This window comes from Pezoporus flaviventris, unplaced genomic scaffold (genome assembly GCF_033815535.1).
Source record: "Pezoporus flaviventris isolate CSIRO_AGI_PZ_B2104156 unplaced genomic scaffold, CSIRO_AGI_Pfla_v1 ptg000055l, whole genome shotgun sequence".
Lineage (NCBI taxonomy): Eukaryota > Metazoa > Chordata > Aves > Psittaciformes > Psittacidae > Pezoporus > Pezoporus flaviventris.
Window position 1 is genome coordinate 5594485 of NW_026892603.1, and position 20683 is coordinate 5615167.

The 20683-nt window shown below is 38.2% G+C and overlaps 1 protein-coding gene across 1 annotated transcript; it reads left to right on the plus strand.

The window, feature by feature from the left end:
• The first annotated feature begins 385 nt into the window (after positions 1-385).
• NDUFA4 (NDUFA4 mitochondrial complex associated) lies at positions 386-3784 on the plus strand. The gene is made up of 4 exons (XM_061469260.1): positions 386-539; positions 1153-1241; positions 1557-1617; positions 3565-3784. Exons 1-4 carry the CDS (start codon positions 498-500, stop codon positions 3619-3621), a joined length of 249 nt encoding a protein of 82 aa, XP_061325244.1. The 5' UTR covers positions 386-497; the 3' UTR covers positions 3622-3784.
• Positions 3785-20683: the final 16899 nt, after the last annotated feature.

Genomic DNA, 20683 nt, shown 5'->3' on the forward strand with positions numbered 1-20683 from the left:
GCTTCGTGGCAGAGGCTAGAAGGCGGCATGAGGGGAAGCAAACGGGAGGCGTGCGGCCCTGAAGGACCGGCTGCTGGAACCTCCCAACGCCCAACTCCCATTCGTGATTTGCCTGCGGGCACCGCACCGCCCTCACAGCGGGCGGGGGGAAGCGGCGGGACGCTGCTGGGCGGTGGCGCCTGCTCAGTGCCCTGCAGAGGGTTTGGGGTGCCCCTGCAGGTGCCTGTTCTCCGCGCGCTTTGCCGGCCGGGGGCCCGCTAGCACAGGAGCTGCGGAGCCCGGAGTGCTGGCAGTGTCGGAGAGGGCTGCCGCGGAGAGCGCGGGCCAGGGATGCCGCGGCGGGTGGCGGGCAGGCGAACGCCGAAGCTGCTACATCCGGGCTGCAGCTGCGGGCACCTGCTGTGCCGGGGGCCTCGGGTGACATTGGGCCTCGGCAGCTGTAGGGGAGGACGGGTTCTGGAGTCTGGTAGAAAGGGAGATCTTCGCCTGCTGCCGCCATGTTTCGCGTTATCATCAGCCACGCCAAGAAGCACCCCAGCGTGAGTGCCCGGCGGCAGTGTCCCGGCGGGCCGCCCTCCCCGCCCTGCGCTCTCCCGCCCCGGCGGCGGTCGTTGCCCTCGGCCCTTCGGCCGCCCTTCTCCACGTTTGTCCATCTCCTTTCCCTCTGGATGCTTGCCCCCTCCGGCTGGCCGGGACTGACGGCGTGGGGGCAGCTCAGGGCTCGTCCGGGAGGCACCGGCACGTCCTTCTCTTTTTGTAGTATATGTGGGTCCTTCTCGTAATGCAGCAGCGACGGTCAAGGTGGCTCTGTCACTGATCCTGCTCGCCTCATTCCTTACACTCCCCCACTCGCGATTTCTTTATGATCAGGGATTTAATAGTAGGGACTGTTTTGGACAGTGGAATGTGCTGTTACAGCACGTTTGGTTGTCCTGCATGTAGCAGTATGTTTTCCGTGTCTCCCTCTTCATAGCTGCTAATCTCCCTGACCCCAGGCATATCCTGCACACAGGAAGGGGTTTAGAGGGCTGGGCATTACGGCGCAAAGTATGTGAGCTTGCTCTTTGGTTTGTCACTGTGCTAGCTAGAAATGCTAGGTAATAATACTATTTGTTATATTCTCGTGTAACATTTTTGTTTTTTTTCTTACAGTTGATCCCTCTGTTTTTGATCATTGGATCTGGAGGCGTTGGCGCAGGCCTGTATCTTATGCGTTTGGCAATGTTCAACCCTGATGTCTGGTATGTATAAAATAATTCACAGTGCCCAGTCCATTTGCTGCATATATTAAAGTAAACTTCACTGCTTTGGTTTTTATGTTTCTGGAGGCCTTAATGTCTTGCTCCAGTATCACTGGCACTAAGTGTGAGGATATTTCCTTGATCGGAAGATTTGTTTGTTTATCGTATGATATTTAGAGACTGCTAACAAAGGTACTTGTAAATGTACTTGGATGGGTTACACTTCATGGCCTAATAACCACATATGAATTTTATTTATTTTGAAGGTAGTTTGATTTTTCTTAATATATTCTCCTATCTTATATTTCTCAATAGCTGGGACAAGACAAATAATCCAGAACCTTGGAACAAGCTGGCTCCCAGTGATCAGTACAAGGTAAACATAAAATCACTGCTTTAAGATACATAAAATCACTGCTTTGAGATGTTTGAGTATATTGGGAAGTAGCTGAATGAGTAATGTATTTCCTCTGCTGTGCAATGTTTGCTTGTCTTTAGAACTCCAAGCAGAGAGCGCTGGGTTGAGAATTAAAATTTTTCTAGAGTTGGTTGGTAATGGGTTGAAAGAATTCTGTATGGAAGCAGTCGTATATATTACACTCGGAGAAAAAGAGGAATCATATGTGAGAGGAAGAATATATCAGCTCATAATACTCAGAAATAAACTACAGGGAGAAGGACAAAACTGTGTAAGTTCTGAACTAAAGCTTTCTAAGCTTTAAACTGTTGGCCTTTACTCATGAGAAGCACAGCAGGAAAATGTCAGTCTGTAACATAAATACTAATTCAGTTCTACAGTTGACTGTTTGGAAACAAAACACTTGTCTGTAAGTAACTGGATGTAGTAGCAGTGTTCTTTAAGTAATCAAGTTATTTCCGTGAACTAATGAAGAAGCAAGCAAAGATGTGTAAAACATTTGGTAGTTTGCAGAAATTATGGTTTTATTACGTTTTTACTAAAGTGCTATTTTACTAGGTTCCTGTTAAGAATAGTTAAGGATTATCTTTAAGCTATTAAAAAAATAAACCTACAATGTTTTCAAAGCTAGTGTCTGGTTACCATTCCAACTGCTGAAATAAGCAAAAAAGCCCCACTCTCCAAAATAAAGTATGTTGTGACTCCCCTCAAGGTCCAGGGGAACACAATACTTTGTTTTCATTGCTGTTTCTGGAATGTTACTGTTTCTTAAGTGTCTAAAAGAGGCAAATTTAACTTGGTGCAGCACAAATTCTCTTAAAGTGTGAATGCCTTGCGTAGCATTCCTCTTCTCTCTTAGCATGCAAACACAACCTTGCGGTTTACCATATTTGGGTGTGTGTGTATCATTGGTGATTTTTTTCTTCCATATCTGCACTGTGGGAAATGGAAAAGCAGATACTCTTAAACTGAGGATGACTGTTGAGTAAAAAGCTGTGATATAAGTTTTAATGCTTGGTGCAGTTGTTTTTTCTTTTGTAAACTTCTCTCAAGTTTACAGAAAAGACTAAGGAGGTGTGTCAACTTCCTCAGTCTTCCCAAACAGTTGAAGATCTGATCATTACTGTAGGATTTTTACAGAAAGGTTTAATTTGAGTGTGCTGGAGGCTGTTTTGTTTTCTCTGAGGAAGTAAAAAGAAATACTACATTTGGTCATAACTAAAAATAAGCTAATAGACAAATATTTCGTTATTCTTAAAGAAAAGCTGAAGCGTCACATGGCTGATGTCAAGTCAGTCTGGGATGCCAAAATATGCTTCTAGTCTGGAGACTCATTGTCCTCACTGATTGCTTGGGCTGTTTTGAATTGCTTATAATGGGATCCAACTTTATTAATGTAAACTGAGAGTGTGAAAGGATCTATTCTTACTTTCCTTCCTCCTTGTCATATCTTACAGTTCTGGATGCAGATACTTTAACCAAACTTTTGCAGGAGTGCTCTAAAATGTTCACTTGTGATCTCATTGTGTACACCATGCTTTGTGCCACTTGGCAAGCAAGGTGGTGCTTCAGTATACAGAAACACATAGATTTTGGGGCAAAAAAGATAAACTCAGCGCTACTGTAAGAACTTCCTGTGAATGCACTTTTAATTCTTGGGTTTAAACAAGAGATATACAGGGTTTTCTCTAGTTGTAGACACAAGCACTGCCTCATTTTAAATGCAGAGCTTCTAGTACTGTATGCAGAATGAAGATAGTATTAAAATGTTACTGCTCCTCAAAGGTTTAGTGTCCAGACTCAAACTGTGATTTCAGCTTCCTGACATGAGTTCAAATTACGTATGTTTTTTAGTAAATACTATGGAAAATGGATACTCATTTTTTCCCCCCCTCTCTTTCCTAGTTCTACTCAGTTAACGTAGACTACAGTAGACTGAAAAAGGACCGTCCTGACTTCTGAACAGCACACTCATCTCCATAAGCTGCACAGAAAGGTCTTCCAAAAGTCATCCGCACAATTGTCATGCTTTATCATCCTGGAAATAATCAAACTTGCCTCACACTGCACTTAATCATGTGTTTGAAAGTTTTTGATGAGGCCTAATAAACATCTGAAACTTGAAGTGTCTGCTCTTTAACTTTGCAAAATGAGAATATCCTCCTATTAACGGTTGGTATGATCAAATAGTAAGCAAAAGCTAATTTTTCAACAAGAAAGCAGAGTTGTCTTGATGGGCTTTATACACAGTCTGTTGACTTCAGAGAAGAAATTACATGTCCATGCGGTACACCAGTCTGCAAGAATTTGAAAGCATGTGTTTGAGTGTGCGTATATGTGTATTTTTTTAGTTGTACCTGATTTTTTCTACTTTAAAAAGTTTTGGTAGCGAAAAAATAAATGCTAAGAAGTCATTGTCCAGCAGGGAGGCAAAAGATGTTGCTATACGTTGCTGGAGGGAAGGTGGAAAGGGGGGAAGCACCAAGTTGTGCAAAGGGTTGTTTCTTATATTTATTTTTTCTGGTTTGTGGGTTGGTTGGTTGCTTTTTTTAAAGTTGTAAGCAGTTTGTTAAGACAATCTTGAATATTGGAAAAAATAAAATTCTAGGAACATATTCAAGATTCCCTGTGGATTACACTTTTAAGGAAGGGAAGCACACCCTAAGCAGAGCAGGGTACAGGATTTGAGAAATTAGATTTTCATGTAAGAACAAAAACACCTTTTGGCAAGGGTGAATTCTCGTATTTCAGTGCATGGCTAAGTCTGTAACTATCAGTAGATTCTTCTTTGTGCTTTTCTGTGAGCATCTGATATATTCTTGGGTAAGCGATGTCATTCTGGACTATCTGACTGTACAGCTATTTCTGTTTTGGTACGTTTCAGTCCACTTAAAAGTAGACTCTTGAGAATGCAGATAACCATAGCTGACAGATACATTAACAAACTGAGCAGCAACAGAAGAAAAACTATTCTGTAGTAATTGACAGCAAATTAACAGTATTTGCAGAGACTTCGTATTTTATATGAAAAAATCTTGGGGTTTCTTTGGTAGCAGTTCAGATCATCTTCATTATATACCAAAATGGTAGATGTACTTGAAGTTTTCACTTGTTTGATAGGCTTTTGGGGAGTCTGAAGAAGCAAATGAGTGTTATGACTGAGATGAAGTTTACAGTGGTGGGTACAGTCTGTTAGTGTCCTTGAGGACTGTGGTTGCTATCCGAATATTTTGGGGAAGTAGATGGTTGTGTTGCAATATTTCATTCTGTCCTATTTTAAGTGGTAATGGTCAATAGTCACTGTACTTGCCTAACATAAAACTATTAAGTGTCATAAAAATTCTGTTTCTCAATTTTAATGCTTGAAATATTCAGTAATTTTAAAAGGTTAAATAATTTCCAAAAGGAAACTGGGTCAAATGAAGAATGCTGCATATTTTCTGTGACAGCAGCTTGTCCAACAACATTATTTTCATACAAGCATACTACTATTTTTTGGTTCCATGGGACTAATTTCTCACTGCAGTATTTACAGTAAGTCTGTATTAAGTTATTCTGTGGGCAGAAATTCATCTCTTGCCTATATCTTCAGCTTTGGGATCTACAAGCATTGAAATTCATCATTATTGGTAGTATGACATTATGTGTTCTTCAGATCCCTAGAAGTTCCACATTTTTTGATATTTTATAGTTAACTTATGGGTTGATCTGTCTTAGTGATCTGTTATTATTTCCTTAGTAGTTTGGGGGAGGGAGGTATTTGTTGGCTTGGTTGGTTTTAAACTTACAAATGCAAGTTTATTGCATTTGTTAATTTGTTAATCCCTGTTTCCTTTTTTTATTTCATAAAATTCCAGACCTGCAAGGCCTCAAATTCTTGCTTACCTTTTTCTATTCTGAGTTTTCCTTAGGGACAGAGGAACTATTTGTTCCATGTAAAACCAAAGCACGTGCTTGGCCTTAGTTTATAACTGCTCACTAGTGGTCTCTCAGTATGTTTCTTTGCGTTTTTGTAGTGTACTGTTTCTGAAAGAGAATGTTTCCACAGCTTGGCAATATTCCATCTATATTAAAATATTTAAGCATCTTTAAAGCTTCTTTAAAACCATCTTCCAACTCTTTCTTCTCCATGAAGTCAAAGATGGTATTCCCTGTAGACATCATGAAGTGATTGCAGTTTAGTTTTTTTTATTTTAGCTTTTAATGTTCATCTTTGGCTATTAACTTTTATAAAACGACTAAATCCCAAACTGAGGTCCTTCTTTAACACTGTGACTTGTAATTTTGCTCAAACTGATGTCCTGTTACCTTAAAAAGGCTGATACTCTGCTGTCTATGTTTTGGCCAAGATAGATACAGCTGCTAACCTCCAGTTTGTGTCAGGTTTATTTTGAATGATCAGTGTAGGCCTGGCCTGTGTGTCTTGTTAATGAGCCACAGACAGAAGATTCGTCTGTTATTTTTACAATACAGCATTTTGCCTGCCACTGTCAGATTATTCTGCACCTCCTTATCAGTGATCCTGTGATGCAGAAGCGTGACCAAATCTGAAATTAACTGCTCACCTAGGACAGAAAGAATGACAGGTTTCCATAGTTTTGGCACATGAACACACACTCTGCAGCAAGTTGCAGTGTATTTCCTTTGGTTGTATTTTTAGTATAGCCAGTAAGTTGGATTTGTGTTATTTGCCTGCAGTGAGGAAAGTTCCTTGTGAGTGTTAAATATCTCACTGCCTCTAAGAAATTAGAAGGGTGTGCCTGATATTAAAAATAATTTAAATTTTGCATAGCATTTCTAGGCAAATGTCATCTGAGGAAATAGATTTCAGATGTTTTCAAGCTCTGCTTTACCTTTAAAGATAGTTTGGTGTGTGACTATTGAATGACCTTTAAAACTAAGCAAATGTATGTTTAGTGCTGATTGGACTGTAATAATTTGTCAGAAAGGTTGAAAAGTTCTTAAAGGAATTTAAAAAGTAGTTAGAACAGAAAATGAGTTCTAGGAAAAAAGAAAGATAGGTGCAAGTGCGCGCAAAGTTACTGTTTCTACTCATTGGCCAGCCTTATTATGAAAGCAATTGTATGAGCTAGAAGACTTCTCCAAGACAACGTGAAGCACAGCAGGTCTATGAGAACTCAAAAAAAAAAAAAAATACGGATTCACTTGCATCATTGCCATAATAGAGTTTTGTGGTTTTTTTTTTCATATTGCTTAACAGAAAAGCTTACTCTTTAGACCTCTCTTTTTGAAATCCAGAAGCTGCTTTAATGCTTTTCTGATTTCACACTCAGTCTGCTTTTCCTTGGAAGTGGTCCTGGCATCAGTATTTATTCATGAGATGTTCATATGAAGCTCAAATCATTTCATCTCCTCCTCTGATCTCTAAGATTCTTAAGAGTGCCTCTGGATACCACTATGATGGCATGTTTTCCAAATGTGTGTTAATTCTGGTGCCATCCAACTGATGATGAACTTTGTGGATTTTTTTATAATTTCATAATATTGTTCTCTGTGGTTGGTAAAGCTTAACGCTTTCTTAGCAAGAATGACATGAGCCAGTAGAATGCGAAAAAATACAGTTTCCTTTCATTCATGAGAACCAAGTCTGGTTTTAGCATCCAGAGTAACATTTGTCTAAACTACAAGAGTGTTATACATTTTTTCTTCTTCCTTTTTTTGAAGTTTCATGTGAATGAAACTAACAGGTAATTTTTAGAGTTTTTAAGCTAATGTCATTCTCACAGTTACAAGCTGAAGAGCCTAGGAGATCACTGCATTTTGAGTTACATGGGTTGAGTTTTTTTTTTCTTCTATTTTCAGTCAGAATCAGTATTACTTTAGGTAATGTGAAATGAAAATTTAAGTACGCAAGTCAAGGCAAGAACAAAACATTCAGACTTTTGATAGTTTGCTATCAGTATTTACCTGCCACTCATTTACTACCAGAACTGATACAAGACTCACATGTGAAACTCCAGCAAAAGACTGCAGGTTCTGAACATGATTGTAAAATAGTTTATTATCACATGGCAATGCATACATTACAAAGGAGAATAGAAATTCTGCTGGTAATAGTCATGACTATTGGCAATGCTTTATAACATAGACACCTCAAATAATATTTCTAGGATCATTAATTTGAATTACTTTGGACAAAATAATGCACTACACCATTTACAGTTCATCACTATAATGTAAAGACAACTTTACAAGAGAACTGCACAAGGCATAACCCAATAGGCAAATTTATAGACTTGTTTTTTTCATGTCAAAGCAAACTAACTATGAACATGAAATGTTTTCTAATTTTACTTTCCCTACTGCAGGCAAATGAAACAAACTGCTGAGAAGGTAATGAAAACAGATTACTTAATGGTGAAAAATCTGAGTGCCATTTTTCTCTACCAGTGGTGCCACTGCTGGAATTTAATGGGGTGTCACCAGTGTGTCTGAATGAAGATTTTGGTCCTAGCTGTTTAAAATGGGGTTGAATCTAATAAGATTTCCTCAGTACTGATAACATCTTATTTTTTTTTTCCCTAGACTGAGAGCAGGAAAGTAGCAGAACTCATTATCACCAGGAATAAAACAGATTTTCATCCCAATTTCAGACTTCCTACTCTAGTATCACATCTCATGGTAGTCTATGGGATTTTGATAGAGGGTTCAGGGGATAATCTCCTTCTTGTCTTCATAATGTGTCAAACAGATTTAACTTCCTAGCATTTCTGAAGTTTAGGGGAGGAAAATTCATCCCAGCAAGAGAGACAATGTGCTTAAAATGACCAGGGATCAGTTACTGAAGTGGTTTTCTGCACATGCAGATCATACCTCTTCCTCCCCTTAATAAAAGCCCAGGTAAGTTCACAAATTATTCCAGAGGAAAAAAAAATAAATAGTAATATACATTTGACTGAAGAGGGATATGGAGCTGAATCACTTTTTACATCCATTGCACCAAGTTTTTCATTTTGGTGCAGGAGCTTTCTCTGTTTATGTCCATCAGTTTCTACACGTTTTTAAGAAATGCAGGAGTTGTTCATCACACATACCGTGACTGCTTGGCCTATTAGGATGCAGTGAGAATTAGGTTGAGAATAAAAGCAAGCATGTTGTTCCAGTGGGTTTAAATTACTATTCAAAATAAAGAAGCAGAATGACTGCAGAAGAAGGTCTGGTGCACCCTGTTCTGAATTTAGACTGCTAATGACAAGTTTGTATTAATGCAATGGTGTGAAATAAAAATAAAACCAGGTTTATGATTAATTTGGAAATAGCATTTCTGCCTACATAGCCTTGTAATGGTATTCTTCAAGCTTTAATTTTTCTAAGTAAGATCTATGTAAAATGTACATACAAATCGTACCTCAGCTGTATGTATTTTAATTTGATATACTTTCTCCTAATGATTTCAGTGTCAGTAATGATTTGTATTAGCTTAAGATCCTAGTATTTTGTATTTCACCATACGTTACTGTACCTGATCAAAACTTGTCTTACACCTTTGAACAGGAAAAGGGTTTCAGAAGATCTTCCATCTTGTATCCAATTTTATTTTTACGTATGAAAATTTAACAGCTGAGTCACCAGAAGGAGTTGTTCAGCAAATTGTTATTCAGTATTGGAGAAGGGCCTACATCCCTTTTTCTGTAATGCAGTGTCACAGAGTAAGCAGTTGAACATCTCTCTCCCCAAAATAAGGAGAGACAAAATTTTCAGGAGCTGTTTTATGCTGGTGGCACAGCATATAAACACAAAAGGAGTCTTTTGGATGGATGGATGGGTGGATAGGTAGTGAAAAACCACCACCCGAACTGCTCTTTATTCCAGCACCCTGGCAATGGTTTGCTTTTATCAATCCCTGGCAGAGGGGAGTAAGTCAGGAGCTGACTAATGGTCCAGGCTACAGCAGCTGTGAGCTTAAAGGTGATCTAGACGGCCGTGCAATATTTAGATAGAGAGGATAAAAAAGATGACTCAAACCTTACCTGTTTCCCATATCAAATCAAATATTTCACAACTGGTCTGCTAGCTGGAGCAAAGATTAGTCAAGTTCTTACAAATTCTACAATTTAATAACCTGAGCTTGAGCTGACAAAGAATAGAGGACAAATTGCAATGGGATCCTCAAAATTAGAGGATTATCTTGCCAAAGAAATACTTCTACCATGGAACACAGCATGCAGTGGTCAGGCAGGTAGATATGATTTATATTGTATATAGCGATAGACCTCCTAATCCTGAAGCCTAGGTGCTTGCCCTAGCAGTCAAATGAGTCTTGTAGCTGCATTCAGCAGCTCATGGAGCTTAAACAGTATGCTTCATAAATAGTGAAGCTCTCCTGGATGAAGCTTAACATTCCATTATCTACCTGTGTGCACATAAACCACAAAATAAACAGTCCAGTAGTGTATCTGAAGTTCTGCATAGATGTATTTTGCTGTGTTTCTCAGTCATTATAGAAGGCTTTTATGGGAAAGAAGAATGAGCTTTTTGAGACCCCAGAAAGAGAGATTTGTTATATTCAAAGCAAGGAGAATGGAGAGACAGAAACAAGTGGTCTACTCACTCAGGCATAGGAAAGCAGAGAATATAAAATGTGCAGTGGAAGCGTAATGAATTTCTCCATTACAAATTATTGTCACAGGGAAATGTTTTTCTACATGAATTTTGACACAGAAAATTGGATGGATTTTTTGTTTGTTTGTGTGTTGCATTTATTGAAAATGAAAAAGCTCAGAGACAGCAGTATACAAATGTGTATAGATGTGTTGCCTAAGGTCTCAATTTTTCTTGTCTTCAGTCTTTATGTTCTTATCCTTTCTTCAGCTAGATAGCCAGGGTTTCTGCTTACTAGCCTGAGAAATCTTCTTCATTCATATATCTTCTCCTTGTCAGGAGCTTTCCTTCTGTTATGGCTATGCTATTTCTTGACATGCTAGAAACACTGGATACTTTTGTGTTAAAAAGGAATAGCACCTTTTCCAGTCACCCCCTCATTACAGCTGTGACACCTGCTTCCTGAGTAAGCAGGAAAACTAAATGATTCAAGTAAAACTTTGAAGAATTTGAAATAGAAAATTGCCTTCATAGAAAAATACCTACCAAGAAACTGAGGATCACTGGTGGACACCTGGCCTCTCTGAACAAAAAGGTGTATCATACCCTCGCCAAAACAACATCTGAAAAGTGGAATTCACTGTATATTAAATACCTAGAAGATTATTAGCTGTTTAAACATTGTATGAGTATGTGATTTGGTACCTTAAAACCAAAAAAAAAGTTGGCATTGCATGCACAAAGAATATAATAAGATACATATTTGACTTAGAAGTGCATCTGTAAAGGACACAAAAGTATTTGTATTCTCTAGTGCTTTGTTTTCTACTGAAAGATTGTTAATACCAAGTAGGGATCTTTGTAGATCCAGAACAACGTTACTTGGTTCTAACCAGTTTTGCGTAACATCGTACAAGGACTGATACAAAACCTGCTTAAATTAAAAGAGAGTTTCCCATCGGCTACAGCAGGCTTTGTATTAAGAGCCTTTTAATATTTTAGGGTCAGGGAGGAAGGAAGGATCATCCAGGGTGATATTTTCATGTCACTGCAGCCAAACGGAGTTTCATGATTGCTTTGGATGAGACCAACATTTTCCTTTAGAACTGGATTTTCAGTTGGGTATTGTGATGGTTTTGTCTGGGATAGAGCCAATTTTCTTCACAGTAATTGGTATGGGGCTACGTTTTGAATTTGTGCTGGAAAGTATTGGTAACACAGGGATGTTTTAATTGTTGCTGCGCAGTGCTTACACAGAGTCAAGGCCTTTTCTGCTCTTCACTCCACCCCAGCAGCGAGGAGACTGGGGCTGTGGAAGCTGGGAGGAGACACAGCCGGGACAAGCTGACCCCCACTGACCCAAGCGATATCCCATACCATATGAGGTCATGCTCAGCATGTAAAGCTGGGGGAAGAATGAAGGGGAGGACATAGGTAGTGATGTTGTTTGTCTTCCCAAGTACCCCTGTTAACACATGATGGAGCTCTGTTTTTCCTGGAAATGACTGAACACCTGCCTGCTGATGGGAAGTGGTGAATGAATTCTTTGTTTTGTTTGTACACGCAGCTTTTACTTTACTTATTAAACTGTCTTTATCTCAACTGATGAGTTTTCTCACTGTTACCCTTCCAATTCTCTTCCCCATCCCACTCGGGGGCGGGGGGTGAGAATGAGTGAGCGGCTGTGTGGGGCTTAGTTGCCAGCTGGGGTTAAACCACCACAAGTAGAGATGATTCACAAAAGTCACTTTATCAATCCAAGGGGTTAGAGATGACCTTTAGAGCTACTTTGTATATTTACTATTTTGTATATGCATACATTTAACTTCACCAAGGTCAGGTTTTGCATAATTTTGTTTACCTAATGATATTAATTCTGTAGAATTGCTATTGTTATACTATTTTGGATTTTATATCTGTTTTCTAAGCCAAATAAGCCTTGCTTTTTTTAAAGCAATCTTGACTATTAATTTTCTTAGGACTAATTAATGCATGCAACTTCCAACAGAGGAGAAGAATTAACTTCTGATTTCTGGTGAGAGGTGTGCTTGGATATGCTGGCTAATGCCATAAGTTAAGGGACCAGAGAGTTCGCTTTCAAGTACGCCCTAAGCCTTAAGGAAACCTATTTAGCAAAATGCTGTATTACACAGCAATATGACTTTGGGCAAACCAGCCTTTTCTTTTCACTCTGGTAGCAGTCCAGCCACATGAGCATAGCACACTGAATCTGCTCAGACTAGCAGAGCTGCCTGGCACTACTGTAAGGCCATGGCTGCTGGTCTCCAGGCAAGCTTGTTAAGAGCTATCTCAGTTATTGCTGTGCAGCACTGCCCTCTGCCTTGCAAATTTATGCAATCTAGAACATACTTAATGATTTTAAAGGGCAAGACTGAAGGATTTGCACTGTTTCCTTGATGGTTATTTGAATGGAAGAAAAAAGAGCTGTAGGATTATTTGCACACTACAAAATACAAACAGGATGAAGAATGTGCATTATAAATAAGTGATTTTTGTGCAGCTGTAAGTATAATTTCTGCTAAAGTATGCACATATGTGCACACATAATACATGCCTTAGATATAGTATACACACATGAAATGTGTTGTAATACTTGTACTTTAGGTGATATGTTACATATTAACATGGTGAGGTGCATGCAGCCACTGCAGAGCGCTCATCTATGGTGTTCAAATGGCATATGCTCTTCTTTTCTTCATGAAAATGGTAAGTCCTTTTGCAGCTGGATCTGTATGGGGACATCAGTTCTTAAAAGAGAGACAGTCACATTGGGCAAGCAGCAGGCAGGGTTTCTAGGGCTGAGCTCTGCGTCACCAGGGCTGGAAGAGGGCCACTGAGTGATGTGCTACGCCAGCCTTCCAAGCCCTTCCAGCTGCACGTACATCTATGCATCGTTAGAGGAGCAGAGGCTACTGCAGTCGCCCAGTGGCTGTTTGTGAACAGCTCTCTTACCATTTTACTGTCTGGGAAGGAAAATTTCTCTTTATCTTCTCTTCACTGGTTTCCCAAGAGTGTGAGGTGCCATGGTAGTGATTATGGTCATAATGCATATCAGGCAATAAGCCTATTTCTTAGGGTGTTTTAATATTCCACATTGGTATCCTAGCATGCTTGAAAAGCAAACCTTGCTGATGTTTATTTCTCCATTTTTGCATAAAGTTTATGATTTTCGAAGTAAAGGAGGACTCTATCAATACTCTTTTAAATACAGCATTGCTATTTTGTTGAAATACCTCTTGTCTTGCTATAAAAGGTGCTTTCTTGAGAACTGATCTATTTCACACAAACTTTCGCCATGTGGTGATGTTATGTTACAAATAGCAGAGCTTTATTGTGATATCTTGGCTTCTTTGAGTTAATATTTTCTGTGAACTTCTAATGCAGGCATAAGCTTGGATTAATCTACGCAAATTTTAAGGAGATTTTAGTTAATGGTAAAAAGGCATCTCTTGGAGGTTTAGAAGCTTAAGAAGTGAAATAAAAATAGGCACCATCATACTCAGTGCACTGATATTATTTTTTTATTCTCATTTAAATTGAAAGAGTTTGTATTGTGGATAAAAATTAGAGGTAAAATGTTAAACATACTGAATGCAATGAGAATTTACTGTTGCTTTAAATAGAGCCAAGATTTCTGTTGGAGTTATTCATAGTGGAAGCTTTTGCAAATTGAACTAGTGTTTGCTTAATCCTTCTGTTTTCAGTGGAGGAACATATTTATGAAACATGCATGAGATGTGTGGCTCTTGGCAGGAAGTGTCCTGGCTGCTTTTTGCTGCAAAGCACCTCAGCCTTGGCAAAATAGGAGCAACAAGCTTTAACCAGATTAACAGTTTATCTGATTCAGTGATCATCTTGCTTTAGGATAGAGTTATAGCCATCAGAATCGTTTTCTTGATCTTACTCAGAAAGCATTCACCAAGAAGTGAGAAAGCTGCATTTAGTGCAGATGTGCTATCACTGAAATTAATGCTTTTGGTTGTTCCTGTGATTTACTTTTTGGGCATTATTCTAAGGTATGTAGCTACCCTATTTTTGCAAACAACTATATATAATCTATATATGTGATGATTCCTCTTGCAATAGTTTTTGAACACAAAAAAAAGAATATTACAAAGATCTTTGAAATCCTGCTTTTTTATTGTTGTCTCTGGTTTTGCTTGGTTACTTGGGTTGGGTTTGTTTTGGTTTTTTATTCAGGGATATGGCCTGTTTAAGAAACAGTAACACATGCAGTCTAGAGGGAAATGACCAGTTGTGACACTCTCTATTTTTTATATAATTTTTTTTTTTTTGTAAGTATTTCCTGAATACCCTGTAGTCCTTGAGATCAAAGAGTTAGAGGATACGTCCCTTTGTCAGCTGCTAAATTCTCCTGAATTTCCCTCCTTACTATGTAGTATACTATGTAGTTTTAGAAATTTCACACTCCGCCGGCAGCTATAAATCCTTATCCCTGTGTTTATTCTAATCTGATTATTCAAAGACTCAATTTTAAACATTTTCACTATGATAGCTCCAGGATCCAATGCATACTCCTAATACTAGATTGGCCTTTCCCAAAGAACATGCAGCCTGAATAAATAAGATAGAAAGGAGCTGGAGAAAGGGTTCATGTTAATCTACAAACACAAAAATAAAAGTAATGATTTTGTATGACAGTACATAACCATACATTTATTGAATGGATTGCTTCACTTTCATTTACTTTCATTTACTGGGCCTGCCATATGGCCACACTTTTTCTTCACAGCAGTGATATTATCTGCTTTTCTGTGCCAGTGTCCTAGCCCTTGAGGTTGTTTATCCCTGCAAAAAGAGAAGATCAAACTTGTAATCCACTGCAGCAATAGTCTTCCAGACTCAATCAGATTTCTTGTTAATCTCCTTGACAAGCATGAGTGTAGCTTCCTGTGCCTGAAGAAAAGCTTAAAGTTCACTGAATCGCTGGTTCCCAGCATAGCTGGTTATAATTCTCACTTTTAAACTCTTGAGAGCTGAAAACACCAAGTTGGTCCAATTTATTTTTAACACTGAAAGTGATAAACAGTTGTGAAATTACTTCAACCCTAAACTCAGCTTTGCGGCCACTCTGGGGATAAAAAGATTAAGAAAGGTATATTCAATTGGTTTATATATAGACCAGCACCGCGAAGGGAAGAAATAAAAAAAAAAACAACAAAAAAATGAGGGAGAAAACCGTAAGTATTTTGTTGTTTTGTACTTGATTTTAAGTGGCTTCAGAATTACTAGACCACCAAAATCCAGCAGATACCATAGGCACTGAATGTTTCTGGACCAGTGGAGAAGTAAAAGAGGATGCTATTTATGAGACTAGCACTATGTAGAGCACTTTTGCATGGAGGCTACGCTCAGCACAAACCCTATCCAGTCCTGTCTGATTCGTGTCATATACATCATGCTCTGTACACACATATCTCTAAAAAACCCACATGTCCTGTAGGTTAGTCCTGATGCAAAGTGAGTCCAGATGTGCTTAGAACATCTGTTCCTCTGAAAGTACGGAATATGGTATATTATATGGAATAAAAAGTGGGCACCATTGCAAAGGTGTCATTGTCTCTCAAACTGAAGCTTAACCACGTAAGTCCAGTGAAAGATTTTCATGTACCTAGAGTTCTTGTCTCCCTGCCTCATGAAGTGGAATTAACTACTGGTAGTGGTTTTAATGTGATATTAAACACAAAGTTGAATACTTCGCAAAATAAATTTAATTAATTGACCTAATATATGGAAAGTTAAATGAGAACAAACGTTCTGCTAGCCAGAGATATCTGACCCTACAGCCATCATGCCATATCAAGGACTACATGACTATTTATTCCCAAAGCTCATACAGACTTATTTTTCCTGTGTTTCATTATTTTCTATCCTGAGCAAATCCTTCTGCGAGGAAAAAGCAAACCATTATGTGTAGTTCAGCACAAAATGTTCAGGCACTAATAAGAACTTCATTTTCCTTCTGAGCATTGTTACATTATAGACCAATGAGGTTCCTATTGCAGCAAAATTAAAAACCATGATCCTTGAATATGAAGTTTTGTACAAATCTTCTGGCTAAGATTCAAAAGATTTCTTGTAGCATCTGTAGCATCTACCGGGTATAAACTGGAGTAGCTAATAAACTATGGGAAAAGCTGATAATTGTTTGTCAAGGATCCAACAGAAAAAGGAAGTTGATTGTTTTTCCATTGGCTTTATGGACCTTAACCAGGGTACATAAAACTAAAGTTGCTGTAAGAAATCCCAAAACCTGATAATTGCATGCTGATAGTCTTTACCCTTATTCAGTGTTAGAAGGAGGAACTAAGAAAACTGCAAGATTAAAAGTGCTGTTGGATACCTGGCCAGGCTCAAGAGCTTGTTTTCCATCTCCTGTGGCTGACAAGGTGGGGAAGAAAAAGATGCCACAAATATTTTTTCAGTGAATCTTTCTCTTTGTGAGAGAAATAGAAAGAATGAAAGCTGCTTGGTGAGATTTTACTCCTTTAAGTGAAAACCCAAGGAATCATATACTGAATTTTAATTAAGCAGTACTTTTAGGTATACTTCTTCCCGATAAACTTAAGAACACTGGTTTAAAAGAACATAAAACTTAAACTTTTGAGATAGTAATTCAAAGAACTCCTTTTTATACCATGCATAAGACAAAACAGTACCTAAGATAATGTTAGCACACAAGTTTACAAAATTGTCAGAAATGTGTCACATTTTAAAATGTTACACTTTTAAACATGATTCAACACAAAATAGATACTAAAAATAATTGTGTTGTTTATTGGAAGTGGGGGGTTTTGTTTTGTTGGTTGTTTTTTTTTGTGTGTGTTTTGTTTTGTTTTTAATAGTAGTTGCACTGAAATACAACAGTGATTATAAGTCAAGTTATGAAGGAACTCAATAGTTTTGGTTCTTTTCAGTTTCCAGCACTTACTGATATTTGTTGTTTGACTGTATGAGTATACCATGATCAGAATCTGCCTGGGTCAGTTTTTGTTTGTATACATTAGCATCATTCAGTTCACTACATGCTTTATATAGTTCTGTGTGGCTCAATAGAATATTACTTGGCTTAAACTTTTAAAACTTTCAAATCTACCAGATTCCTTCAAGGTCACTGGAATCAGTGAAAGGAATTATCTTTATTAATTTCTGTTCTGATACTAGGAAAAGCATTTATGAAAATGGCAAATGTATTCTGTTAACTTCCAATTTAGAATGCTATCATCTAGAAAATGTACATAGATATATTTCTATTAATTAATATAGTGTACATGCAACACCTGAGATCCTGAAGAAGTGCAGGTAGCTGAGGTTCAGGTGAGCCTGTCTTTTAAAAATGGATAGAGCTAGTAGCATCTCCTCTCTAAAAGGAGAACGTCTTTAAATTAAACAAGCTGGCACCTATTTAATATGAAATGTTATTTTCCTTTTCTGACATAGATACTTGAACTAACACAAGTCCTCATCCTTCTGCATCTTGGTTCTGTCTCAGTGCAATTTCTTTTCCCTGCCAACCACAGCAAATGCTTACGCTGCCTAGATACACTCAGAGCTTCCTTTTATTAAGCCAGTGTGCTGTTAAGGGCCAGTGTAAAAGGTTCAGAGTGTCTTGTAAAGCTCTAAACGGCTCATGTATCAGTTTATAATCAAGAAGGAACAGGCACATCCTTCTGGCACAAGTGTGGCAGAGAAGAACTGAGAATAAAGAGCCTAAAAAAGGTGTGATGGGTGATGTAATAAGCCTAGCGGGCTCCAGCAACTGGAGTGCACTTACACTATCAAAAGGACTGTAATCTTTATTCATTCTAAATGGATTTCATTAACTCAAATTAGCTAACTTGCACTGAAAAACTGGGAATTTTTACTTAGCAATCAGAGCTTGCATTAAAATCTAACATGAAGTGACTGTTTCTACTGATATTTCTGACCAAATTAAAGCATAGTTGCTTTGTTTTCAGTGTGATTTCACCAGTGCTCTTAGTGTAGGTTTGACTTGTTCTCAGAATATTCTGAATAACTGCCTAATTAGGCCAAAATGGCCAATTTTGAACTTAATAATATTAACTTCTTGTTTTATAAAATAAAGCATTTATCTTCCTGTGAGCTAAATGCTTAGACCAGGGCAGACTAGAAATAGAGAAAATTTAGCTGCCTAGGAAGAAAACAGAGAAACATTTCACAGGTTTTGAACCCACTTTAACACAGAAAATTACGTGTTTTCAGGGTGTCGCATTCTGAAGCATATACTTTCATGATAACACATTCTATTGAATTTAATATGTAAATTGAGCAAAACCAATTTGATAGTGCTTAACTATCAGGCATGATGGAAGAAACAAGGTGATCTGGAAAGTAATTTAATCAGTGAGAAACAAAATGAGTATGAATGGAAATAAACATGAGAATTAAACTAATTCAGGAGGAAACACTCTAGTTTATATATAAATTCCTTTGTTTAGTGAAAGCTGTGGAGGTAAATTGACAGCTTTCTAGCTGTCCATCTGCACCAATTAGAGCATCCTCCTACCAAAGCTCTTACCAAACTACATCAAGTAGTGTTGCTAGAAGACCTTTGAGGAGCTTTTAACTCATATGTAAAGAATTTGTTTCAAGATGAAAAATGACAGAATTTTAAGTCCAGAATCCATGCTTTCTGTTTGTTAGATTATTTATTTAAATGGCAAATACAGAAGAGGAGGAAGGAAGTCAGCTACTTCAAAATTAGGTGAATTACAAAAATGGAGAGCTTTGTTGTCTAAAGTGATTTTATTTTCTGCTTGTATAACCATCAGGATTATTTAAGAATAATAAATATATTGCATGAAGGAAGAAATAACTGAGATAACAATATGATCCAACTTAATATGTGTAAACCAGCACACAGCTCTGCTTATATGGCTTGCCTCTCTGAAACCAAAATGTGCACCCTCATATCAATATTCAAGTTGTTTGCTTTGGTATGGTTTTGCAAGATCAAACCCTTTAAGTCCAGCTACTGTGCAGCTAGTTCCAGCTACAAATTTAATGTGGTTATTTGCCAAAAAGTGTCTTCTACCATGAAGCACAATGAAGCCTGTGAATGCTATAATTCATGCTATAAATCACAGCAGCAAATCAGCAGTGCCCCAAGAATTTGTAGAAGTTTGTGGCAAATTACAGCCAAGGGAACTTGATTATTGAGTATAGAAACATTGAAATGGTATGGAACTCACTTTTGCTGCTCACCCAAAATTGCCTTCTCTGCCTATCACTGCTTCCTGCAGAAGACATTGACTTTAAGCACTTTATCTAAGTCATATGCTATGGCTATTTTAAAAGCTGGTGTTAATAAGATGCCATCATAGGAAAGATGCTTCCAGATGCCTGGGCTGTTGACTAAGAGTATTTTCTTTGACTGCAACTCACTCCCAGCTACTTCACATGTGAAATTCACAGTCCTGTCATTTAGTGGCGCATTAAGCTGTGCTTGCTCCCATTTGTCTGGTGTCCCAGACAAGTCAGTTTTGTTCTGTGCAAAGCTTTCTGGAGGAGCAACACTTTGGAGCTCATGATATCTTCAGCACAGAGCAAAGACCTGAGCAAGTGCCAGCACAGCAGTGATGGCCTTCTTCCATAGTTAGGATTTCCTCAATGCCATTGAGGCATTCCTCTTCCACTGAGGAATCACAGCAGCCTTCCTGTTCTCCATTTCTGAAGGCTTCCAGCACATAGCTATAGGTTTGTTGGGAAGTATCTGCAGATGGGCTATTAGAAGGAGATGTTGGGAACAGAGAAGGCAGAGATGAGCAGAAAAGAAAATGGACACTTGCTCTGTTTTTATGCTTCCCTCACTAGCTTTGTGTGCTGGGGTCCACATTAGTCCCTTCTGTGATGCAGTCAGATCTCACTGCAGGATTCCCATTCCCCTGCATACAGAATCTATGATTCCAGATTTCCTACTGGCTACGGTCCTTTCTTCCCACAGTTACCATAGTAAAAGCTGCTGTTTATTTATTAATTTTTATACACTGACTTTTCATCCATTTCTTTCTTTTTGTTATTATTTTTTTTTCAAGCCATACTGAAAATTAGTACTTTCTCTACTGATTTTCCCATTCCTATCAGTTAAATAGAATCATAGAAGAGTTAAGGTTGTAAAGGACCTTAAGATCATCTAGTTCCAACCCCCCTGCCACTGGCAGGGACACCTCACACTAAGCCTTGTCACCCAAGGCTCTGTCCAGCCTGGCCTTGAAATGCATTGTAGCTGTAAATATTGTATTTTCAGAACTAGTTCACCAATATTAATTTTTCATTTGTTATTTTTTATCTATCTATCTCCTCAACATTCAAGATGTTTGTGTGTATATTTTCTGCCACTGATCATAATGCCAAAATGGTAAATACTTAAGCAATAACTTATATGAGCTCTAAAATACTT